The sequence below is a fragment of the Filicampus tigris genome, chromosome 3, assembly GCF_054856515.1.
Source record: "Filicampus tigris isolate MCC_2025a chromosome 3, RoL_Ftig_1.0, whole genome shotgun sequence".
NCBI classification, from domain to species: Eukaryota; Metazoa; Chordata; class Actinopteri; order Syngnathiformes; family Syngnathidae; genus Filicampus; species Filicampus tigris.
In genome coordinates, this window is record NC_141219.1 from 4742705 (window position 1) to 4765867 (window position 23163).

At 43.0% G+C, this 23163-nt stretch overlaps 2 protein-coding genes and 1 long non-coding RNA gene across 5 annotated transcripts in view; 2 read left to right on the forward strand and 1 right to left on the reverse strand.

The window, feature by feature from the left end:
- The first annotated feature begins 773 nt into the window (after nt 1-773).
- LOC147149629 (uncharacterized) lies at nt 774-1957 on the forward strand. Its single transcript, XR_015086028.1, has 3 exons — nt 774-866; nt 1264-1321; nt 1734-1957. It is a non-coding gene; the product is annotated as an uncharacterized LOC147149629 (long non-coding RNA).
- Nucleotides 1958-2313: 356 nt separating this feature from the next.
- cskl (c-src tyrosine kinase-like) overlaps nt 2314-23163 on the reverse strand; it is a 42713-nt gene continuing 21863 nt past the window's right edge. For both annotated transcript variants that reach the window (XM_086024757.1, XM_086024756.1), the window contains exons 2-13: nt 18823-18906; nt 18156-18269; nt 17971-18083; nt 13769-13988; nt 7897-7990; nt 7120-7185; nt 6379-6478; nt 6199-6289; nt 5298-5371; nt 4503-4698; nt 4302-4388; nt 2314-3444 (exon numbers count right to left, since the gene is read on the reverse strand). In XM_086024757.1, the coding sequence (XP_085880883.1) occupies nt 3262-3444; nt 4302-4388; nt 4503-4698; nt 5298-5371; nt 6199-6289; nt 6379-6478; nt 7120-7185; nt 7897-7990; nt 13769-13988; nt 17971-18083; nt 18156-18269; nt 18823-18837 (1353 nt within the window). In that variant the 5' untranslated portion in view covers nt 18838-18906 and the 3' untranslated portion in view covers nt 2314-3261. The remainder of the gene's footprint in view (nt 3445-4301; nt 4389-4502; nt 4699-5297; nt 5372-6198; nt 6290-6378; nt 6479-7119; nt 7186-7896; nt 7991-13768; nt 13989-17970; nt 18084-18155; nt 18270-18822; nt 18907-23163) is intronic.
- On the forward strand, nt 5306-18457 carry LOC147149631 (uncharacterized). 2 transcript variants are annotated; one of them, XR_015086025.1, is made up of 6 exons: nt 5306-5451; nt 9104-9174; nt 16629-16722; nt 17290-17615; nt 17730-17772; nt 17870-18457. XR_015086025.1 is itself a non-coding variant. In XM_086024761.1 (5 exons), exons 1-5 carry the CDS (start codon nt 5413-5415, stop codon nt 17523-17525), a joined length of 348 nt encoding a protein of 115 aa, XP_085880887.1. In that variant the 5' UTR covers nt 5312-5412; the 3' UTR covers nt 17526-18457. The 2 variants fall into 2 exon arrangements, 1 of the variants encoding a protein (XP_085880887.1); XM_086024761.1 differs by having other exon boundaries at nt 5312-5451; nt 17290-17423; nt 17516-18457.

Here is a 23163-nt window from a genome sequence, read left to right on the forward strand (position 1 = left end):
TGTCACTGTGCATTTGTGTAACAAGCATTTTGCATTATTTTTGGGGGTGGGGTAGCGGGGACCCTGGTGGCACTAGTTCAATGGTCCTCGTCCTTGCTACAAATGTTGACTGAATAAAATATTATGCAGCGAGTGAGCAAATGTTATTGCCGGTATATATTATGAGCATTTGTGGGTTAAATACCCAGTAAGCAGCTATGAAATTGTATTTTGGTTTATTCATATAATTATACTGAGCCCAAAAGCAACTTTCACTTGGTAACGTGAAATGGTTGCCACTTATATTATGAGTAGACATGCACACACACAAAAAATCTCAAGAACCAACATCTAAAAAGACAGAAAATCAGCCACTGTGGTTAAAAGTGGCCATTTGGCTACGTTGAAGCACGAAATTGTAATCACTTGTCCAGCTTCACCAACAAAAGCTCTACGTGGAAGGCAGCAGGCAGTCAAAAGTGAACTTTTTTGGGCGCGGTGGCGGGGAGGGGGCTTCTAAATTTAGAACCTAAAAAAAAAACAACATTATTTCAGGCTGCTTCCTGACGGCGTCAACCTACTCCCCTCAATCAACATTCATTTCCCGCGGCTTCCTCGGAGCCGCTCACCAAATCCTTATGCGTGGGAGGAAGTCAACCTGCGCCGTTGCAAATAGCCTACGGTGGAAAAAAAAAAAAAAAAAAAAAAAGGAATTAATGCAGAGTGAGCCGATTCCAGGCCTTACAGGCCGACGAGTCATGTGACTTGCCTAAATCTTATGCAAAGCGTAACTGGGAAACAGAGCCCATAGCATCAAGACCTCGGCCGTCAGCCTCATTCTGTCACAGCAGCACCGACGGAAGTCCGGCATCGGTCACACCGCAGATGTAAGAAAAACAAATACATAAAAAAAAAAAAAGGAGTTGTAATGAGATTAATTACACTTGGTAATGTTGCTGCTGTCAGAAGCTCAGGTGCTCATGTTCTTATCAAACGCAGATTAGCACACATCCTCCTCACAAGACTGCTCACCAGGATTATTTCAACATATTTAAAGCCTTTAAACATGCGGGAGGATGAACATGTGTTCATGAGGGTTAGGAGCAGAGGTCATTGTCATTAAACTACGGCAGCGTACACACATATTAGCGAATAAGAAGATTTTTCCTTTGCTATTAATGTTAGCAAAGGTCCAATTGTCGGATGAGTCGAAAAATAATCCTGGCTGATTATCATGTGGTGTGTTGGGAGTAATTTGTTTGATTACTCGCTTCTTCTTTGTAGCTTCCGGCAGTCTGGAAGCCATGTGGCATGTATGCTGACCTCTCACAAGTCAATCTTGGTACTGCAATAAGTTTGCCATTCACAAATTCACCTAATAGTGTTTTAGTGAACTTTCACTAGCACCCCCATATACATACATACATATATTTTATATACATATATATATATACATATACACATGCATGTATATACACATACATATGTATATACATACACACAGTATATATATATATATATACATACACACATAGTACAGTATATATATATGTATACACATATATATAGAGAGAGATTTACATACACAAATTTATACACAGTTCTCTCTCTCTATATATATATTGATGCAGTATATTTATATACGCACTCATATACTGTTAATATAAAAGGATAATGCTATTGTGTGGACATATGAAGTTTAGATGTGTGCGTGTGTGTTTGTGAAAAAGCATCATGGGTAATTTGTCCTTCAGGCAGGATACCTTCACATTTGTATGCAGCGAGGTCACGTATGACTGGATGCGGCCGGTCTTGCCCGAACGGCGGCAGTGGCGGCACATGACTGGCCAGGATAGTCATGGCCGTAGGCGTCGCGACATTACGTAACGGCGCCCCGCTGTCGCAAAGACCCCTGGGAATCATCACACACGACTCTGGACTACCTCGAGGAGGGCAGACGCCTACTACAGTACACCATAGTGATGACGTACATATAATGAATGAGAATATTGTGTAGGATATGATATACATAACCAGAGTATTCACAACTGTTGTTAGACTATTCAAAATGGATTAAATTCATTTTTTTTCTCCTCCTCAAAATGCAACACCAAAGGCCATCATGAAAAGGTGTGTGTTAATACTTCCATTTTTGTATTTTTTTTTTCCCAGTAAATTAGTAAAAAAAATATATGTTTTTTTGTGCCACAGTGCCGTGTGTATTTTGGAATATGGCTGTAAAATGCAGGAAAAGAGAAGCACTGTGAATCTTTGTCGCGTGCACTGTCGTGATATGTTTACAACACAAATCAATGATAGCGGCGCTTTCACATGTCTACTCAGATGGAATGATTTATTCATGATAGCATAATAAAACAATGAACATTGAAAGCACTGACAGTTGAACCAAAGGCCTCTCATACACGCACACGCACACTCTCTCACTTGCGCGCACACACACACACACAAACACCATGCACCACCATCCCTCACCGCCCCCTCCTGCCTTTCCTTTTTTTTTTTTTTTTTTTTACTAAATTCTCTGCCCCAGTCAGTCTTTTTTTTTTTTTTTTTTTATTTCTTTTTTTTTTTTTAAATCCTTTAAATATATTTGATATAAAAAAACAAGCCCACGTATGACGAACCGTTCAGAGGTTGCTCTATGTCCTCGTCCTGCCCCCTCCTCCATTTCCGCCAATCATGGCTCCTGGACCCCAGAAAAATGTTTCAACATGGAAAAAAAAAATTAAAAAAATTGGGAGAAAGAGATACGGCACTAGAAAACTGGTTTGATAACCTCCCTGAAAAAAGAAAGCAATTAAAAAAAAATGAAAAAATAAAGACAGCGGCGGTGTGTTTGTGGAGCTCTGGAGGACTGGAGGCACTTTGGTACAGAGCGAAGGCCCCACACCTGACACCACGGCCAGCAGAGGGAGGAGGGCGAGAGACTGAGGCGGCAGTGGGACATGCAAGGGGCGGATGGGGAAGGGGCGGCGTGGTAGAGCGAGCACCTGACAAAGGTGGAGGAAAAGGCCAGCCTCCCCTCCACTTAATACCGTGTTCAACAGAGGTGGAGAGGAAGAGGAGGAGCGAGAAGAAAGTAAAAGAGTGGCGAACTGGGCAAAAGCTTTACAACACCAACAGGAAGTGGGTCCTTTAAGAGAAGCTGGCGGGCATCAAGGGGTGGCGGGAGGAAAGCTCGCTGTGGTCCCTTGGATTTGAATCCCGCCCTCACCAAACTGCCCACCCCTATCGTCGCTACCCTCCCGCCCGCCAGCCGCTTCACAGGTAGAGCTCCTTGGCCCGGATATGCTGCAGCTTCTCCCTAAGCATGCGGAAGGACGGCCGCACCGCCGCGTCGAGGGTCCAGCACTGCTTCATCAGGTCGTACACCACGGGCGGGCAGCCGTCGGGGGCGTCCATCTTGTAGCCCTTCTCCACGCGGGGCACTACCTCTTTCAGCGGCTGCCAGGCAGGAGAGAAGAGATGTGCAAAAGTGAACAATGCTGCCACCTGCAGGCCAAGACCTCACAGTCGTGAAGTACCATGCATACGTAGTTCAGGTACAAAGGATAATCCAATATACGACTCCAGTACACTATAGCCCCCGAAATCAGCAATGTGACAGGAAAAGCAGCAATGTGACAGGACTTCACAAAAATGAAAACGGTCAAAATGCAAAATCTGGTTGGAATGGCCACTTTAACTTGAGTAGAATGCACAAAGAATTTTGACATTTGGATGAAGCGTTCTGGAGATTGATCTTTTTGTGTGGGGAACACTTTTGTCCTTTTTGTCAACAGAATATGTGGGCAAAAAAAAAAAAAGCATCTTCAAATTGGAGTAAAACAGTTTAACTTCATTATTTCTCAACACATCTCTTCAAAAATTTACACATGAATGTACTTGGCCACACGGAATTCAATTCTGAATTCATTTTGAAAATGCTCATTTAAGCCCTTAACGAGCATAAATTGACCAGAAAATGTTTTTATTTTTTAAAAGGGTGAACTTTTTCCCCCAAAAAGGAAAATAATGGAACAATTCTATTCACATTTTGACATTGTATGAGCCCATAACGTAACTTGACAAATACAGAAAATTTGAAAATATTAGCATTGGTTGCCATGGTAACTGGGACTTTGGAATAGAATTGGACGATTTGACTAATAATGTTAGATTTCTCAGGAACTATTGGATGGATCTGGCTGATATTTGTTATGCACTTACTTATTCTGTGCCAACTCTTACTAGCGTGACATTGAGAATAGTGTGACATCCCAAATAGACACACACAACCACAATTCATTCAAGGTACTCACAATTCGAGGGTAAGGCACACGGCCGAAGGAGTAGATCTCCCAGAGGAGGATTCCATAACTCCAAACGTCTGACTTGGTGGAAAACCTCTACAGGGGACAAAAAAAAAAAAACCAAAAAAAAAACGATGCCAGAGCGAGTCAACTTGATGCTAAGCTAAGCTAGCGGACTGTCACATAAAACGGACTGAAAACACTTTTCACCTTCTCCCTCAGCGCCTCAGGCGAGGTCCATTTGACGGGGAGCTTGGCGGTGTCCTGTATGGAGGAGGCCTCCTTGGTCAGCCCAAAGTCGCTGACCTTGGCGATGTTGTCGTCCGACACCAGTACGTTGCGGGCCGCCAGGTCTCTGTGGACAAAGTTGTTGGCTTCCAGGTACTCCATGGCCTCGCACACGTCACTGCCGGGGGAGGACACGTTTTCACTTTTAGTTTGGACATGATTGGACTACGACCACAACAACCTGACGTGACTCGCTTGCCTGTTGTATGTGCTAAGGCTTTTATAGTCCTTCTAATCAGACTTTTCAGTTTGGGACAGAGATGTACTAAGTGACAACATATTAGGTCAGGTACCCTAAGTGGCGCTCGCACTCTTGACGCACGCTATTCTGTAAACAAAGACGGACGGGACAGCAAAGCCTCTCACTTCGTTGCTATCAAATTACTTGCCATGTCAAAGTTGTTCATTCATTTCACATTTGGCTTGAAAGGCTAATTGGAAAACCCAACCTTTGCTTTAAAACCTGATCCTGGGTTAAAAGCCAATTGAAACTTTACTCTAATCATTCAGACATTTGGGTACAGTTGAGAGACAAGGGCCATGCATCGGAACGACGACAATGCAGACCAGCCTTAAGGCTAGCGATCATGCTTGTTATCCATTTTTTTTTGGAAACGGCTAAACTGTTGTCACCCCCGTTTTGGGGCCTTGACAGCCACGTGACACAAGCTGTATGCATTGCTTTAATGTAATGACAAAGAGAGTAAGATAACTCACAGTGAGAACTTCAATAAGCAGTCACCACCGAGCACAGTCCGTCCTCGGGAGCGCAGGTAGTCCACCAGGCTGCCCTGTTGCAACAAGACGAGGAAATGAGGACTTCGGTGACGATATGCAGAACAACCAATCATGGCTCAGCCTCAGAAAACAGGTGAGGCGTGATTAGTCGTTACCTGAGCCCAGAGCAACTGCGATGTCATTTTCAGCCGAGAGAACGTGGCAAAATGGCCGCCCCCTGACATGGCTGAAAACGGGTGGATTTTGCTGCTTAACTCATATTCCACAAACGCAATATTAATCAGAATGCCATGTTTAGGCTACTGAAGGCGCATACAACATATTATTGTAAAGAACATTTTGGGTTTGACTTCCTCTTTCAGCCTTGTTTGGATTTAGCAGTCCAGTTTGGTTTGCTACTTCATTTTAAAGCTGCACTCAAGTACCAAAATACAGCCACATTTCCACCAAGATGTGAAACGCTCACGGAGGCTTCAAAAATCCCTTTGAAACACCAACCCAGGCTTGAAGCCCTACTTTAAAAACCTTACCCAACCTCCTTCGAAAAGCTAACCATTGCATAAAGGTCAATTTGCCTTAAAACGCGGCTTTTATTTTGGCACTGTTGTAAAAACGTCTTCATTATGCACCAAACTCAACTGTAGTGCTTTGATGGAGGAAAACAAAAGTTTTGGTAGCCCAACAAATGAATGAAAATCGGATTTTGTACGGTATTGGATATGTTGGGACCTTTCACGGAGATCTGCCTCAAAAGTGAACAGACTCGGGTTGCTTTAAAAAATACAACTACAATTGAATTGCAAGCATCGTTAAAAAGCAACGATCCAATGCATGTAGTGTACGTACCCATCAAGAAATGCGAATGTGTGACTTGACTGACCTTGGCCATATACTCTGTGACGATGTAGAGACTTCCCCTCTCCTCCACGATGACGCCCAGCAACTGCACCAGGTTGTTGTGTCTCAGTTGCCTGCGTACCCGTAGGAACACGCGGCAGGTTTATCTTGAAAGAATTCAACTGCATCTGAGAATTGAGAATATGCGTCCCACGTGACTCACGTCATGACGGAGGCCTCCGCGATGAAAGCCTGGGCCGTGGCGTCGTTTTTGATACACTTCACCGCCACTTTGGTCCCTCTGTAGTCGCCCACCATCACGTCTGGCAAGACGGACGGAGACAAGCTTTGAGCACTCAGGTGACCCTCGTTGGAAACGCCGAGTGGAGACAACGAACTGAACGATTATTCAAAAACAATGACCCCAGCTGGCAAGGCCAACTTGGAACGCGGCTCGTTTGAAACCATAACCCAAGCTTGAAATCCAAACCCCCATCAAACACTTAAAGCGGAAGTCAACCCAAACTGATTTTTTTCCAGAATATGTTCCCAGGGGGCCCACTAGTTGAGACAGGGCATTCTGATAAATATTGCGTTTGTGGAATAAATGTTAATCCACCCGTTTTTAGCCATCTCTGGAGGCGGCCATTTTGTCTTCTGTCGACTGAAAATGACATCACAACTGCTCGCAACGACCAATCGCGGCTCAGATTCAGAAAACAGGTCAGGCGTGATTGGTCGTTGTGAGCAGTTGTGATGTCATTTTCAGTCGACAGAAGTGACAAAATGGCCGCCCCCAGAGATGGCTAAAAACAAGTGCGTTTTGCTGCTTAATTTATATTCCACAAACGCAAAATTAATCAGAATGCCGCGTTTCATCTACTGGGCCTGCTGGGAACATATTCTTGAAAAAAATATGTTTGGGTTGACTTCCGCTTCAAGGCGTCGCTGATGCGTGACTCACCTCCAAACTCTCCTTTGCCGATGGTCTGCAGGAGTTTCAGCTCCTTCCTGTTCAGGGCCCAGCCGCCTGCAGGGAAACCAGACGCCAATATAAAATAAAACATTACAAAACAATGTAACGGGTAAAGAAAGACATACACAATGAACAGCCTCTTGGCTGCTCCTCTGACCAATTGCTCTCCTTTCATTTTAGGTGGACAGCCAAGTCTTGGTAGGTTAGCAGTTGTGCCATACTGCTTTTTATCCATTTTCGGATAATGCGTTGCTCTTTGAGATTTTTTTTTAAATATTTTTTTTTTATTTAAATAGCCTAACCCCGCTTGAAACTTCTCCACAACACTATCCCAGACTTGTTTGATAAGCTCCCATAAATAAATAAACCACCGAGGTCTACGCAAAACAACCCTATTTACTCATCAGGTGACTTCTGAAGGCAGCTGATCGTATTAGATTTATTCAGGGCCATCAAATGCAGGCGGCCGAATCAAAAAGCAGCCCACACTGCAGATTTATAGTCGCTTCAAATTTTGAACACTTTCACCCCGTTTCGCAATTAGGTGTTAGTCTATCACATCAAATCTCAAACTACATTCAAGTTTGTGATTGTAAGGTCACCAAACATGAAAAATGTCAATTGCTATGACTACTTTTTCAAGGCACTGTAAACAAAAAGCCTGCGCTGCTCAACGCGATTACGGCCTTTGTGTTAACCGTTTGCGTCGTACACGCGGACACACACAAGGCTTGCTTGGGTTTAATGAGTCCCGAATGTCCTTACTCCTGGAGAACTCGTCCTGCGCCGCCACCGTGCCCTCCATCAACTTGGGTTTGATGAGGCTGGTGCACAGGCCGTCGGCATCTTTGGTGTAGTGCTGCCGGGGAACACATGAGAACAGAATGAGTGCTTTAGACGCGCAATAGCCGCTCTGTAAAAACGGCATCTAATGAGTCGGGGGGACCCGTGTCGCATTCGGAGGTGAAATCATCACGGGCAACGCGTCGGTGGCGCCGTTGTGGTGAAAACAACGTCGCTGTGGAAATTTTGTTCAGTGGATCTTTCACGTTGACTGGATCTACTGTAATCTGAAGAGCTAATTATTTCCTTAGTTTGAAAAAAAAAAATAATAATAAATGCTTTTGTCCAGTTCCACAGACAAAAAAAAACCGAACACACCGTCACAGCAATAATTGGTCTTTGCGGCTTGCCGGGGGATTTTCTGATGTGCGACATCAATTTTGCAGGATCTGGATTCCGTGACGCTTTGTAGAATGACGCTATTTTTTACAACCGATATTACTGCTCCGTAGTAGGGCTCGATCTGCAGACTTGGGTCGATTAGTGGAGCCTAGAGTTCAAAGTAAACACGGTGAAGCTGCATTTAGTTGTTGTGCTGCGCACTGGCAGCAGAAGTGAACTCAGCCCCGAGTGTAAATGCTTTTGAAATGCAGATTAAAAACATTGGTATTTTTTTTTTTTTTTTTTAAATCTCTTTTTGTTTTCTGTGTTAAAAAAACAATCAACACTCCATAGAACACAACATCAAGTAATCAACTGTTAAAAGTGTGTACATCGTCAGTTGGGGACACCCTAAAAAAACAGACTTCTAAAGTGCATCTGCTATTTCGGAGGTCTCCCCCCGTTGAGGAGAACCTGAAAGACGCATCATTACCGCGACAAAAATAAACCACGACAGCTTTGGCTTTCATCTCACGCTTTCTTTGAGCATCAAACACATTTGCCTCGCTGCTTTGTGTCTGTTGCAAGAAACACTTCTCAGAATGTCAGTCGCCTGTCATCTTTTTCTTTTAAAGTCTTCAGGGAAACATCATCTCTTCTTACTGGTTTTGACCCCCAAAAAAGATTTCAACAAAAAAGTCCCAAGGAACCAAAACTATGACTTACCAAACAAATGCAAATGTGACATTTAGTGGAAAAAAAAAAATATTTGTGTTTGACTTTTGACTTTGTCTTTTTGAATTTTCAGATCCTGGCCACAGTCTCAGACTGCATTTCAACTACGTATCTCAGGTGCCTGCCACGAGTGAAACTATACAAGTAAGTAAATATTTTGTCATCTGTCTAGTACTAAAAACGAGTCTGTAAATTATTCATATAACTGCCACACCGACAGAGGTTCTCCCACCCGAGTATTATCAAATTATCAAAAGAAGATACGTGCCATTAATTTGCAGTCTGGATGAGAAAGCGTGAACATCTGCTGTGGAGGGAGTCTCTGAGTGTAGTGGCTAGGTTTGTTGCTAGTCCCTTTTTGTTTTTCATTGTCTCTAAAGGGGTCAGAAATGCCAAGCAACACAAGGGATGCTCGCTTTGTCGTATGCGCTTCTAACGCCGGCTCTGTTTTTTATGTCAACGAAAGATGTATTCGGCAATTTGCACGAGACAGAACGTCGCCCAAAATTGAGCGATTTCAACTGGAGTGTCACACGTCCTTTAATTCTTTACCCGTGGTGCATTTTCATAAAAGAATGTCAGAAAATTTAAGACTCTTAACTCTTAATTGTGAACTAAATGCACGTCTCCTCTAGGATGTATTTTTTAATAGTGTTTTCCCACTAAATCGCAGTACACTGTTGGTGCAATATTTGGGTGTTTAAGTCTCCTTTTTTTTTTAAGTGTCAGTTATACAGTAAACTTCAGTTGGGAGTGACAAACAAATTGAAGCAAGTAGCAAGGAACACTTTCCAAAGTGTGCTTTAATAAGTGTCAAAAGGGTGCCGGAATGGCAAAACTATTTACATTTTTCATATGGTTTCTATATCATATATTTTCGCCGATTGAGGCAGAATGTAAAACATATTCCCTGCAATTAAGGGGTTTCACTGTATTCTTTTTTTAGTAGGAGGTCTTGAAAGATGCTTTTAAATTAAACGCTTGATCATCTATTATAAATTATCAAGTGTGCTGATACATCTTGTCTGCATCCAATGACAAGCGCGCATGCAAACATTTGGCGGTACTGTACATGCTCTTCTATTGGACGGTGATGACATCATGGCCAAAGCTGGTTGCAACGCAGAGCGTGAGCGTTGAATGGGCGACATGACAACAGTGATGAAGATGCAGGTGAGGCGGCGCAGCCCGCGCGTTGCGGACAGACTTATTTTGGGAAGCCGGAACAAATTGCAACACTGCAGCATGACCAATAGGCCGAGGCGGTGCGTTGGCGACTACAACCACCAGGTGGTGATGTTGTAGCAAAGAAAATTCCCACGTGGGTGAGCGCTGCGAACAATGCATTATGTAACTCATACGGATGCGTTAAGATGAAATATCACTTCAAGGCGGCGTGATCACTGTGTACCCACTAAACAGCGACCGGTACGAATGATCAAAGCGGGTGTCGCCTTTTGTCAGTCTGTCAGGCCTGTTGCGACAAGCCGACGGTGTCGCCGGGGGGCGGGGGTTGGCCGAGCCGGAAAATACACACACTAAGAATGCGAGGAATCCTCCGCGAGTGAGGAGGGAAGACGCGGTGAGGAATGCACGCAGGGAGAGGCTATACATAGACGAGAGAAAGCGGGGAAGGCGGCATAACAGAGAGTCGAGGTTTACACAACGGAGGCGGAAAACCAGCGGGGGGTGGACGATAACGACACGAAGATAGAAAGGGAAATGACTGACTGAGGAAAAATATGTGTGAGCCTCACTCGACCTCATTTTGGCCAGCAACAAATGATTAAAGGGACACTTGGATGACCTCAATATAGTTTGCATGTAAAAATGACATCAGTACTAAAATGTCCACCTCAAAAGGGTTTTTTTTTTGTGATTAGGTTTATGACAAATTTACCCGCCCCTTTTTGGGGCGTGGCTTATGTTTTCGGTCTCAGCTGTCTACATCACGGGAGGGAGCCAAGCGTGGTAATATTGCTTGATTTGTCAGTTCTGTTGTCTAAAACGGAAATGCGCATTACTACTCTTGTCCACAAGGATAGAACGTTAGGGGGCGCGGCCATTCTCCCCATTAACAAGAGGCGCTATTCATGGAGTCACTTACTTCCTAATTCCTCCCAAATTTATTGATAAAATAGAAAATGACAACTCTTTTCATTTTCCTGATCAAAAAAATATATAAAATTAACTTGACAGTGAAAACATGGCCACCGTCCCTTTAAGATCCTAGTGGCCAGCAGAGGTGCATTCATTTTAAAGCAGAAGAGTGTCAGGCAGTGTCCAAGTACTTTTGTATGGTTTTAGCGAGCGTGTTGCTGATGTTATTTTGGTAGGTCTCCACATCCTGTTCATTATCCGGTCCCGACGTGTACGACATTTCGTGCACGCAATGAACCAGCGCGGCCGCAAAAAAATACATTATGAGGCAAATCAACTTGAAACGTATCCAGCAAAAATATGAAGTTTAATAGAAAAATCCTCAAAGTAGCAGGACTGCGACTGGTGAACTAAGATACAGAGGGGACTACTTCTTTTCACTTGAGATTAAAAGTAGATTATCATATGTTGTGTGTTACATTTCGGTGCATATCGCAGGAGTTGTCAGTGGGATCTCGTTTCAGCCAGCATCAAATTATCTCAGTTGGAGCTTGTTTAAAAAAAATAAAGACTAATTTGGCTATTCTGTGACTGCTGTCATGCATTTGGAGTCTGTGCCATTTGGCAGGGGAGGATCCTTTGATTGTCGCCACCTGGCTCACTTATACTATACAGTATACTGTAAGTGTGCTCCTCATGAATGACTCTTGCTCTCTGCCCTTAGGTAACACTCTGTAAAGTGTTGTAATTGTGAACTGATGTTGCTTATCGTCGCTGCCCCGAGAAAAACACGCATCCCCAATTTTGGAAACTTTTTCAATGTTCACTTTAATGCGATGTCTGTAACGCGGAAACACGATTCAGGTAAAAATAAGAAAATGGAAAAAAAAAAAAAATGGAGATGCGTGTTTAACAAAAAACTGTTTGAACCGGAAAATCTTTTTTTGGACGTAAAAGATGCAAGTGTATCGAATGGAACCAAATTGTTCCACTTTGAAATATATCGAGATACGTATCGAATCGTCCTTATTGGAGATGTAAAAACACAACAAAAGAGTCATTGCATCATATGCTCTCAAACTGAGCTGCGCTATCGAATCGTCATCCCACTGAGTGTAACTGAATCAAATCGTTCCACTTTCAAATCGAACCGTCCTCGAATCATTCCGCAACCCACATATCAAACACTGTATCAAATCGAGTTTTGTGGAGAAATGCCCACCCCTAAATGATAAGCATGCCATAATCAATTTAGGGTTTTACACCTGGTACGGGGAAAGTTGTCGAGTGTTTGCTCGCAAGTGTTTGACAAGTTAGCAATAGCAGCCACATTGCTAGCTGTCTGAGTCGGCGTGTTTATGTGCGTGCGTTGGGAGAGCGTGTTACATCATTTGAAACATTAGTATTAGACTGTCTGACTTGTGTTTAATGCTATTTAGTACATTGCCTTTCCTGTTGGATTTTATGAGGGCAAGAATTTGGACTCTACCAAGAAGGCAGTACCGTACATTTCCATTGTCAGCCCAATTAAAAGTGCGCTAGGTTGAGAGCTCTTTGCTTCTCTCGTTATCTGACAGGATGAAAGTCTATCCGCTTTGCCAGCCTTGCAGATAACAGATCAGACACGCTTTTTGAAGAAAGCGAGATGTTTAGTCAAACCCCATTGGGAATGTCTTTTTCTGTTGCATGCGCAAGGTTATGTAATGGCATTCAGGAAATAGAAGCACAAGTGTACTTTTTGTTCATTCAATTAATTTGTAACAGACAAGGCACACCAAACGACCACGTCGTCGTGAGGTAATACAGTAAACTGACCCATTCATTTTGCTCAATAGGGTAGCGCATGTCAATCAAAAATGAGATCTATATTAAAAATCACACGGTGAGGAGATGGGGTCAAGTCATAGCCTATGTTAGAGGTCGGCAACCTTTTTGAAAATGAGAGCTACTTCTTGGGCACTGATTAATGCGAAGGGATACCGGTTTCAAACGCAATTCTGCAAACACAAATTTGCTCAAATGACCCCGAAATCAAATATTGCTAATAAATGATATCATGTGAGGACACTGATTATGTTAATGGTTCCTCACAATAATTAGGAAACAAATATCAATATGCAACACTATTTCAATTCATTGATGCCAGTGTTTACATTTTCAAAGTGTAGGCTTTGTTGTTGTAATGCAGAATATCCACCTTAGGGGTGACTGAAGTTATGCACTGAAGCTTTAATTGAAGATTTTTTTTTAGTATTTTTAGCCAATTTCACGCTGCCAGTAAAACTGGCATTTACGCATTTTTTCCATGTCTCTGTTTTGTATCGACAGAATCATAGCACCAACCGTAACAAGTGGGTCATGTGAAAAATAAGTATTCTATCCTTTCTACTGCCAGAATTAATAGTTCCGACATTTTTTTACTGATTGCTGTTCAGGGATAGACACCACCGTCACGGAGTGACGTATTGTTACCTTTCTAATAACCATTTTTTTTAGCCCCTTTTAGACTGCCTGAAAATGTTTGTATTTCCGTCTTTTTCAAGTGCATGTCGCTGTCCTGGTTTAAATGACAATGCCGCAGAATTGGGTGATGATGATTGGGTGATTTTTACACCACCATTTCCCATTCCCCGCTCACCTCCACCAGCTGCATGAGGTTGTCGAAATACTCCTCCTCGTCGATGGTGAGCTTGCCGTTGTGGTAAATGATGCGGTAGTGCTCCACCTTGCCGTCGCAGCTGACGCACAGCGTGTAGTCGCCCGGGTAGTTGGTGCTCTCGCGTACCAGAAATAGGCCCGTCTCGGGAGGGTAGAGCAGCCGCTCGGCCTGCTCGCGAGTGATCTTCCCGTGGAACCAACTGAGAGGAGACCAGAGGGGAGGACACGAGATTAGGTGCTGTGAAAACAATTTTCATTCTTGACGTTTAGAGACAAGATTGTCTTGTCTTGCTGAAATTAGCCAGTTCTGAGGGGGCATTTGTGTCACGCATATGGAATACTACTCATCTCTACTACGGGACCAATGCAGAGTAAGGCCGTTGTTACCATGGTAATGTGGCGCATAGCTAGGTGAGTGCGCCTACTAGCCCAGAGTGTTAAGAAAAAAAGCCCATAAAAACAGTAAATTAGATACGATTGTATTTTCTCTGGTGGAGGGGACATGCCATGTGTCAATTAGAGTAACTGATACGAGCATGCCACGCATTCATCAGACATGAACACCCACCCATAAAAGAGAGAAAAATCTACCCATCCATTTTCTATACCGCTTATCTTCACTGGGGTCGCGGGTGAGACAACAGCCAACCTGAGCTGACTTTGGTCGAGAGGTGCAAAATGTAAAACATGTTTGCGTGGGCTCCGTTCAACTCTCAGGGGTGGATCAATTTTCAGTTTGATTATTGAACACAATGACGAGAGACTGAACACCGCTGACACTTGACAGACATTTAAACGCTGCTTTCAATTTGCACCATCCTTAAGAGGAAAGGCGCAGTATGACCAAGCATGATACAGCTTAACACTTCTTCAACACAGGACAGTCCAGTGACTTGAAATGAGAAACGCCAACGGAACTTTTGAGAATGCCTTTGAACAGATCTACCGTGGCACTTCAGGCAAACAAACAACAAAATAACCCGTGCGGTGGGAGCACTGCTCAAGTTCTGCAGCCCTTATCTGTGGTTTAAGATGCGTGGCTTGGGCACTTAATAAAAAAAAACGCTTGACCCACGCCATTTCAGTGACGTAATTATCGTAATTATTTATGACTATACAAGTCATGCGAATGTTATCCATTAATGGCGACACTATGCCGCCGTCTCTGTGTGACCTATATCTTTGCTGCTGTAACACTGACAATTTCCCCATTGTGGGATCAATAAAGGCCTTCTTATCTTGTGTTTTTATTGACATGCTTGTGCATTTTAATTGGTTATATTGTCTGTCACATGTGTGCAGGTCGTCAGGGAATAAGAGACAGTATACCATTTGTTGTGTTCAATAACTATTAACTTGAAACATATTTGTTACTGTATATTAGTTAACCTACCATACTGGAATTTTTGTACCGTTGCACCCCAAACGGACACCACAAATACCGGGCCAGCCACGCTTGTGACCCCTGGATTAGATTCACCTTCGGGGGCAAAAAGCAGCACTGGCCGTAACAGAGTCTGCAAGTGAGTCTTGTCTGGTGAACTGGTGGCAATTTGAAGGCACTAATTGATTCAGCCCGTTTCTTGTGGCTGCTCGCATCCATCTCGCCTTGTCGTTGGCCTCCGCCCGCAGACAGCGGAAGGCTTTGTGGCAAAGCAGCTTATTGCGTTTCCATTTGATGAGATCAGCGCAGGCTGACTCTCCGGTGAACGGCAGATTCTTAAACAGCAATAATCCTCAAGCGAGAGGTCTATAGTCCACAGAAATATGGATTCGATTTTTTTTTTGGGGGTGTGAGCCTGTGTGGTTTAATTTCTTTCCACCAATATGCAGTGATATGAGCTATTTAACCTATCCTAATTAAAAAAAAAAAAAAAAAAATTCTAATAATGATTGCAATGTAAGGTCCGACCAACCATATAATTGTAAAAATAAAAGCTCTACAGAACTGTTATAAAAAGGCATAAAATATTTAACTTTCAATTGCTCATAACCTTTATTAGCCTTAAATACAATGGTGGTTTTAAATGTTAATTTTAGAATACTCACAAAGGTGGATCCAATCTGGCTGAAACTAATTGAAATTCCATCTTGTGGCCTCTGTGCATGCACACAATTTCATTGGGGTAACATTTGTCTGCTCTTGGGTTTAAAAAAAAAAAAAAAGCAAAAAAAAAGCCTATCCCTATTATCCGTCCGCCCTTTCTAATCATGTGGGCAGGAAAGGTCAATCATAACAAAAGGAGGAAATTCAACAGCAGCCCTCCTCACGGCGGCCACTTGGGGGCAGTGGACAGGGGGTAGCTCACTGGCTGCAGCTCCCACTGGGACTGAGTGGGTCAGAGTAGGGACAGGACCACAGTTGAAGCAATTACGTAACTTGGATGAGAGGGGAGAGACTGCTCCTTCAAAAATATTTGCCAGTCATTCATAAGCAAACCAACAACTCGCCACGGAGGAAACAACAGTCAACTATTTGCCCCGTAGGAAACAATATGAAGTGAATTCATCTGTGTCCACTACACCAATCTCACAGGACTAATGGCGAGAAGTTTGACTTTATTTAGCTTTGTGTACTTATTGTATACTTAGCTTAGTTTTATACTTGTAAGAAAGTTAGTCAGGTTTATCATCCTTGCGGCAGGATGGGAGTAATGGTATGCACGTCTCCCCCACTGTTCAGATGCTGTGTTTTAAATATTGGCTAAGGCCCTCACGCTTGTGTGGGTCTTCTCCATGTACGCGTCCTCTCACACTCCAAAAGCAAAGCATTGTTGTTAGGTTCTTTTTAGAGTACATTTTCCATAATTGTGAATGCAAGGGTTAATATTTGTATGCAGGTGCAGGGTGACTGGCAGGCAAACTCTCCTGTATGTACCCTACTTCACTCAACCCAAGGTCAACAGAGAAAGGCTCCAGCCCATCCGCCACCCGGTGAGGACTAGCACCATGGAAATGATGGATGTTAATCACATTGTCCTCTTCTCCTTCAATTTCATCAAAGAATCAAAAAAAAAAAAAAAGCAAAAACAGATTAAATCACCCCAAAGCACTGCAGATGATGATATTTTAAAGTCCTAAGTTTTTTGGGACTTTCGAGGTATTTGTTTCCTCGTAGCACTTTTCAGGAAAACAAAACAACAAAAACAAACAAAAAAAAAAAACACACAGTCATCATACGCCTTTGGGAATAAGTGAAGAGAAAGTTTGACTGAAGCGGAGCAACGGGAAGTTTGTTGGCTGCGTTGTCAATCAGTAATGTTTGTTATGCAACGACCCATTCTCGCGCTGGATGACCCAATGACCCAAAAGTTGAACGCTGCCATCTGTGACGCTCATGGCGGGTGCAAAGGGGTCACAGACGGTCTGGTTGGAGCGCAGCATTTTTGAGTTTGGGGGTCGTTTTATGGATCGTCAAATGAATGAAATTACTGTTAGCGCGTGCGTTACTGCCTCATCTGTCATTTGCATTCATCTCTTGTTTTATGTTTCCCCTTTTAGAAAGGCTTCTCTCGCTTCCTGCCGATGCCTGTGCATGTGGTGCAAAGTCATGCCTCAAAAAGGCAAAACCAAGTCCTGTCGAGTATTTTCACTGGTGGAATCATCACTTCATCACCAAGGCGCAGAATTACATTGTGAAGTCACTACATCGCGAATACGTGTCTGTTATCAGATGTTAAAACTAAGAATGCTGTTATCTAATCTATAATCTATGCTAAACCAGCAGGTCATCTTAATTGATCGAGCTTCTACGTAGTCGCTGCAAAGTGGGGGAACTTCGACCGGCATAGCTGCCAAGTCACGGGCGGAGAAACTGTGAGGAGGCGGTAATAAGAAAATTACTACATTAGCCCCACTGTGACATCACAATGTGGCACAATTCAGAATGGCTTGCTCACAGAAGTACTTTGGTAGCTCACAAAAGATTTTTTATGTTTCAGCGGTTTGGATAATAGATGGATGGATGTCATTTCAGACTTGATGGTTGGACAAGCACACCAAAGACACATTTTTGTATAAACTATTAAAAGGTCACCTTTACATGATATGGCTGCTTTAACATTTGATTTTCTTTTCATAGGGGCTGAAGCGTTAACTTGTTCACTTTTGAGGAGCACATCGGCAGCTGTAAGGAGCCTGTATTTCCATCTTTATCGCTAACATTGTTCCTTGGGCACTTACGGCATGAGACTGAGTTTCCCTCCTGATTTGACCCCTTCCCTCTTCTGGACATAGTTTGCCGGAATGGTTCCCTCTCTGCCCACAATGTTCCTCGCTTTGTACCAGTTAGGATCCTGAAGACAGAAACATTTTCTTCAGCCGACTGTAAGAAACGTTATAGTGAGAAGTAGCGAGGGCCTTGTTACCCTGGTGACTCCGATGATGGTCAGCACATCCCCTTTGCAGAAGGGCAGGTCCTGTTCGTTGGCCGTCTGGAAGTTGTACTTGGCTACGCACTCGGTGCCTGTTGCCCATGGCGCCTGCGACACAAAACAGAAGATGGGGTCAATATCCAGGTACAAACCTGTTTTATGGTCTTAATGTGTCTAACCGCTACAGACCGGGGTGGCTCTAGTACAAGTGTATATCAAGGTCATGGAGTGGTCTAGTCAGTCTCCAGATTTAAAGCCGAAAGAAAATCTGTCGAGGTAGCTAAAATATTGCATTACCAAGGGGCGGTGAAGAAATGCTTTTTTCAATACTCATTTTTGACTGATTGTCCACTATAAAAATAAAAGACAAAACACATTCTTGATGTAAGATTTTAAATCTTTTATTTTAACAATTCGTATTAAGTCCACCTTTTTTCCATTTTCGTTTTTCAATGAAATGCTCTTTTTTTTTTTTGCTTTTCGACTCAATGAAAGTTTTGGCATTGAGGCGAGGAAATCAATCGAGTTCTCACAGTGTAGCCAACATTCCCTGACACGGCATACCAACGTCTAAATAAATTGGTTAAAAAAAAATAAAAAATACGGTATGTATCATGGACTATGCTTGTGTCAGAAAAGGTGCGATGTGGCCTGTGCTTACGTGAATCCCAGACATGATGAGAGGAAGTGGGCAGCAGGTGTCCTCAGGCAGGTAGCGCTCACTGTTCAGCTGGTACCATCAGAGCTGCGACATGAACAAAGTCGAGTGTTAGAATGTACGGTAAAAAAAAAAAAAAAAATCATGTGTTGTCATTCAGAGAATCCATGAAATGATCATCGAACTTAGATGGCGTGGGCCAAACATCTTATTCATTTAGAATCATCTCTCCCCCTAGAATACCTTCTTCCGATTGGTGCAAATTTGGGAAAATGACCCAGTACTAGTTCGGCTACGTACGACTTCTGGAATTCACCCAAAATAGCTTTGCTTCCAACCAAAATGGCCAACTGCCTCTTCAATTTCGGGTATTTTGCACATCCTGTTATGCTAGACATGCCCACCTAATTTCATGTTGGTCGGTGAAAGTGGTGCTGGGGGCTGTTTCAAATTTTCCAGGAGAAGTTTCTCAATGAGTTCTCGGGGTGTTTTCATCCGTACCAGAGAAGTCGCTCATAGTCTCAAAAATTTGATGACCCCAGTTCTAAACGCATCTTGATTCTGCGACCAGTCAGGCGAACAGGAAGTTGCGAGTCGAGCGAGAAGGAGGAAGTCATAGACTCATATTTTCCATCGCTCTGCATGAAGCGGGGAGGGGCCAACGAGAGCGCCCGTACCCTACAAAGGAAAGCAATCATCTTTTAAAAGAGTAGTTTGTAAGGCTCGCTGAGCATGACGCATTCCCTGGAGAGAAGGTCGACAACGGCGCTCCCGCCACCACATCCTATGTTGACACAGGAACTCGCCTGGTTGCAGTCAACTGCAGATAACAGCTGCGTATTAGCCCAGGCCGGCCCCTCTCGAGTCACTCGCTCACTCACTGCAGCATTGTGAGGCCAAAGAGTGCTATTCTTAACTGTCTCCGCTCTGAGGAATGCCTTAAGAGCCATTCAAGCACATCAAGCAACATGCTGCTCGAGCATCACGCCCAACTCAGTCGAGTGCTGTTCAGTAAATGCCTTCCTTTCTTGAAGAAGACAAGCCATTGTTCGCTTGGCAAAACGGCCCTCACACACGAATGGAAATCATGTTCATGAGGGTACAGGCTCGCGGTTTTACCTCCACAAAAGTTTCCATTCCAAAATCGTACCATACGAGAAGTCATGGACGAACATGCAAAAACATACAAATCTATGTTACAATAGCTAGCAAATACAGTGAAGTAATTTTTTTATTGGAGTGCACAGCAACACTCATGGGCATATACAGTTTTCTTACTACTCGATCAAAAGCTAGTTTTATTGAAGCAGTTCATTCGCGACCATCTTCTCCTCGTCTTTTATCTGATGGGGTTTTTTTTCTGCATGCGTGCACTTCACTTCTAAGAGGTCAGGGTGAGGACAGCAGGAACAGCGCATTTAAGGTATATAACAGAGACAGACAGCACAGGGTGACTCATCGCACCAAACAATGAACAGATTATGACGTTGCAAACACTTTTAATTTTTCATTGGTTGGTGATTTGTAGTTGTAGCCCTTGGTTCATGACAGGGGGCATATTTTGGTTTAATCAACTATATATTTTTTAAAATCGATGTCAAAATGAGTTTATTTCATTTTTGCTGCTGTTTTGAATGAAAATGCCCCTGAAGTACAGCATAATAATGCAGCTTGTGGCGCTATGGGACAGCAACAGGACACATTAACATTTGTGTGTAGTAACTGCATGAGAGATGCTAAACACAAAGAGCCACATGCATGATTAACTCCCACTCGCTGACACGCTAATTACATTCACACATTTGCCAAGATCCCTTCTTCACAAGGATGCTCTGATTGTCAACACAGGGCCATGTGGAGTTCATGGAAAGAGATGCTCCGCCATTAAGATTTTCTTTCATTTTGCAAGTGTGAGTCATTTCTGGGCCCTATCTCTTAACGCCGTCTGACATACCAATGTGGGTGTTATGCAACTGTAGTGCACTCGCTGTTTAACTGTAGTGTTAAAAAAAAAAAAAAAAATGCCCACGCACCCAGAATGCGGTGTTTCTTAGCCAGAGGGGTCACGTGGAACTTCTTAAGGCCAATGTTTTTAGTGTTGGGGGTGAGTGAATAAAATAAATTAGAAAAAAAACCACAACTCTACACTGGTGAAAAAGTCAAATTCGAACTGCTACAAGAAACAATAGATTATCTCAAAAGAACTCAAGTCAGTGGTCATCAGTATGAACTCGTGTAGGTCAGGGCTCTAAAATTACCCTAAATTCATACCACAACATAAATTGAAGCCTTCAAGGTAACGATATACTGCATATCGCAATTCTTAGTAGAAGCCTGACACAAAGTTACATAGCACTCCTCGGCAGTAATGCTTTTTGTTCGCTAAAATGTGAACTTTCTGGCATACGGGTTCTTGATACACACACACAAAAAAAAACAAAAAAAACCCCACAAACATTAGTATCAGGCTTTACTCGGATTATTGTGGGTGGCAGACATGAATGACAATCATTTCCCGCTTTGAATCTAAATTTGTCGAGGTTCATTGTGACGTTGTCATGGCAATGAGTGATGCAACTGCCGTCTTTATTGAAGGAGCACTTCCCGAAGAACGACGTGTTGTCCGAGACCGTGTCATAAGCCCGCCTGAGGCAGAATAGTTTGCACTCAATCATGCCCTTTGTGCTCTAACTTAACTACACCACAGCAAGCCGATGGATTGATGTGATCGTTTCCTATGGCTGCGTTGCAATTTATACTAAATGTCGGAGACTGATATACTGTACGCACTGCACCGCCTTGCACCCAGGCTAAAGGTGTTTCTTTCAGTTCTCTGATGTTTTTTTTCCCACAAATTTGATTTCAGACTTCAATGTATTTTTTTCCACTTCAATTATAGCTTAAGCGAATGGCAACATTATTCAAAACAAGTTTTCCCCTTGAGGTTTTTTTCCCCCCACATTCTGGAATTTCATTTTTTTTCTTCTAACTGATATGACAAGCTTTGAAACAGTTACTTTTCCCCCACGCAGTACCTCGTTATATGTTTCTATACAGATAATGTGCAAATAAGATTTTCCTCTGGAAATATAAAATCCATTGCTTTTCGTGGTGCGATTTCATCCAAAGTCAATCCAGTTCCCATGAGTAGGCGGGAATGTGTGCCTGGTGGCGCAGATGACGCGACGCGAGTGGTTGCGGGTACCCGCAAATTTGCCTATTCGTCTATTCACTGGCATTTGAAAATGGGAACTCTCAGTGGCATCGCGTTACCGACAGCTAATTGGCGTAGAGATTGTACTTACTACATATTACACACACAGCAGCACGTTACGCACACAGAGTGGTGGAATGAACAATTTAGGACAATTACCATTGCGGTCTGTGGGGGCCGAGAAGTACACAACACAACCAGCTTCTAATAAATACCGCCCGGAACCGAGCCAAAAAGGAGCAGGCTTGAAGAATGGGGAGCGAGGAAGTTGACGTTTCTGGTGAGGGTATTGTTTACAGCCGTTGAATCGTCAACCTAGACAGCATTTAGCATTAGCCAAAGTTTAAGCACAACTACAGACACGTGATTGACGAGCAATGATTAAAGGAAAAAAAAAAAAAAAATCTGTCAGAGCAGAAGGAAGAGCTCCTCATCTTCTCTGCGTGAAGCAACCCTCCTGTCGTTCCCCCGCGAGCAAATGCAAGTGTGAAACGCGGAACAATCCGATATTTCGAGCTTGGTCTGAACTTAGCATATGGCAAAGTAAGTGTCATACAACACCCTTTCCAGTTCTCTCACAGTATTCATATGTAACCTCTGCAACATGGAACACATACGTCGGGTAAACGTATAATTTAATCGGCAAATTGCCTTATGCCAGGCTCCTTTCTTGCCCTACAGCAAACAATGTGAAAACGAACTATGGAAAGGCGATAAGAAAAACCTCCTGACAAATAAAATCTCAAATTATTTTATAAAATGCAATTAATACCGAGCCCTCGATGGACATTTCTATGAATTTTCAAAATTGTTAATATTTTTTCAAGGGATGTGAATAGCTAAAAAAGAAAAAAAGAAAAGAAAAATCTTATATAGGCATTAAATAAGAATTAGGCACTTAGACCTGCAATGTAAACACTGCCCAAAAACACAATGCCATATTTACAACCCACATCCAAAGATGGAAAAGGCCAATTTATAATTTCTTTTTTTCGATTGCCACACTCTCTGATTTTTACCGTAGGTGTAAATAAAAACTTAAACAGAGGAATCACCAGAGAGGGCTCACGCCTTACAGAGAAAGTTATTGTCAGCTCCTAAAACCAGAGCGACAAAACCTCAGGCATCTG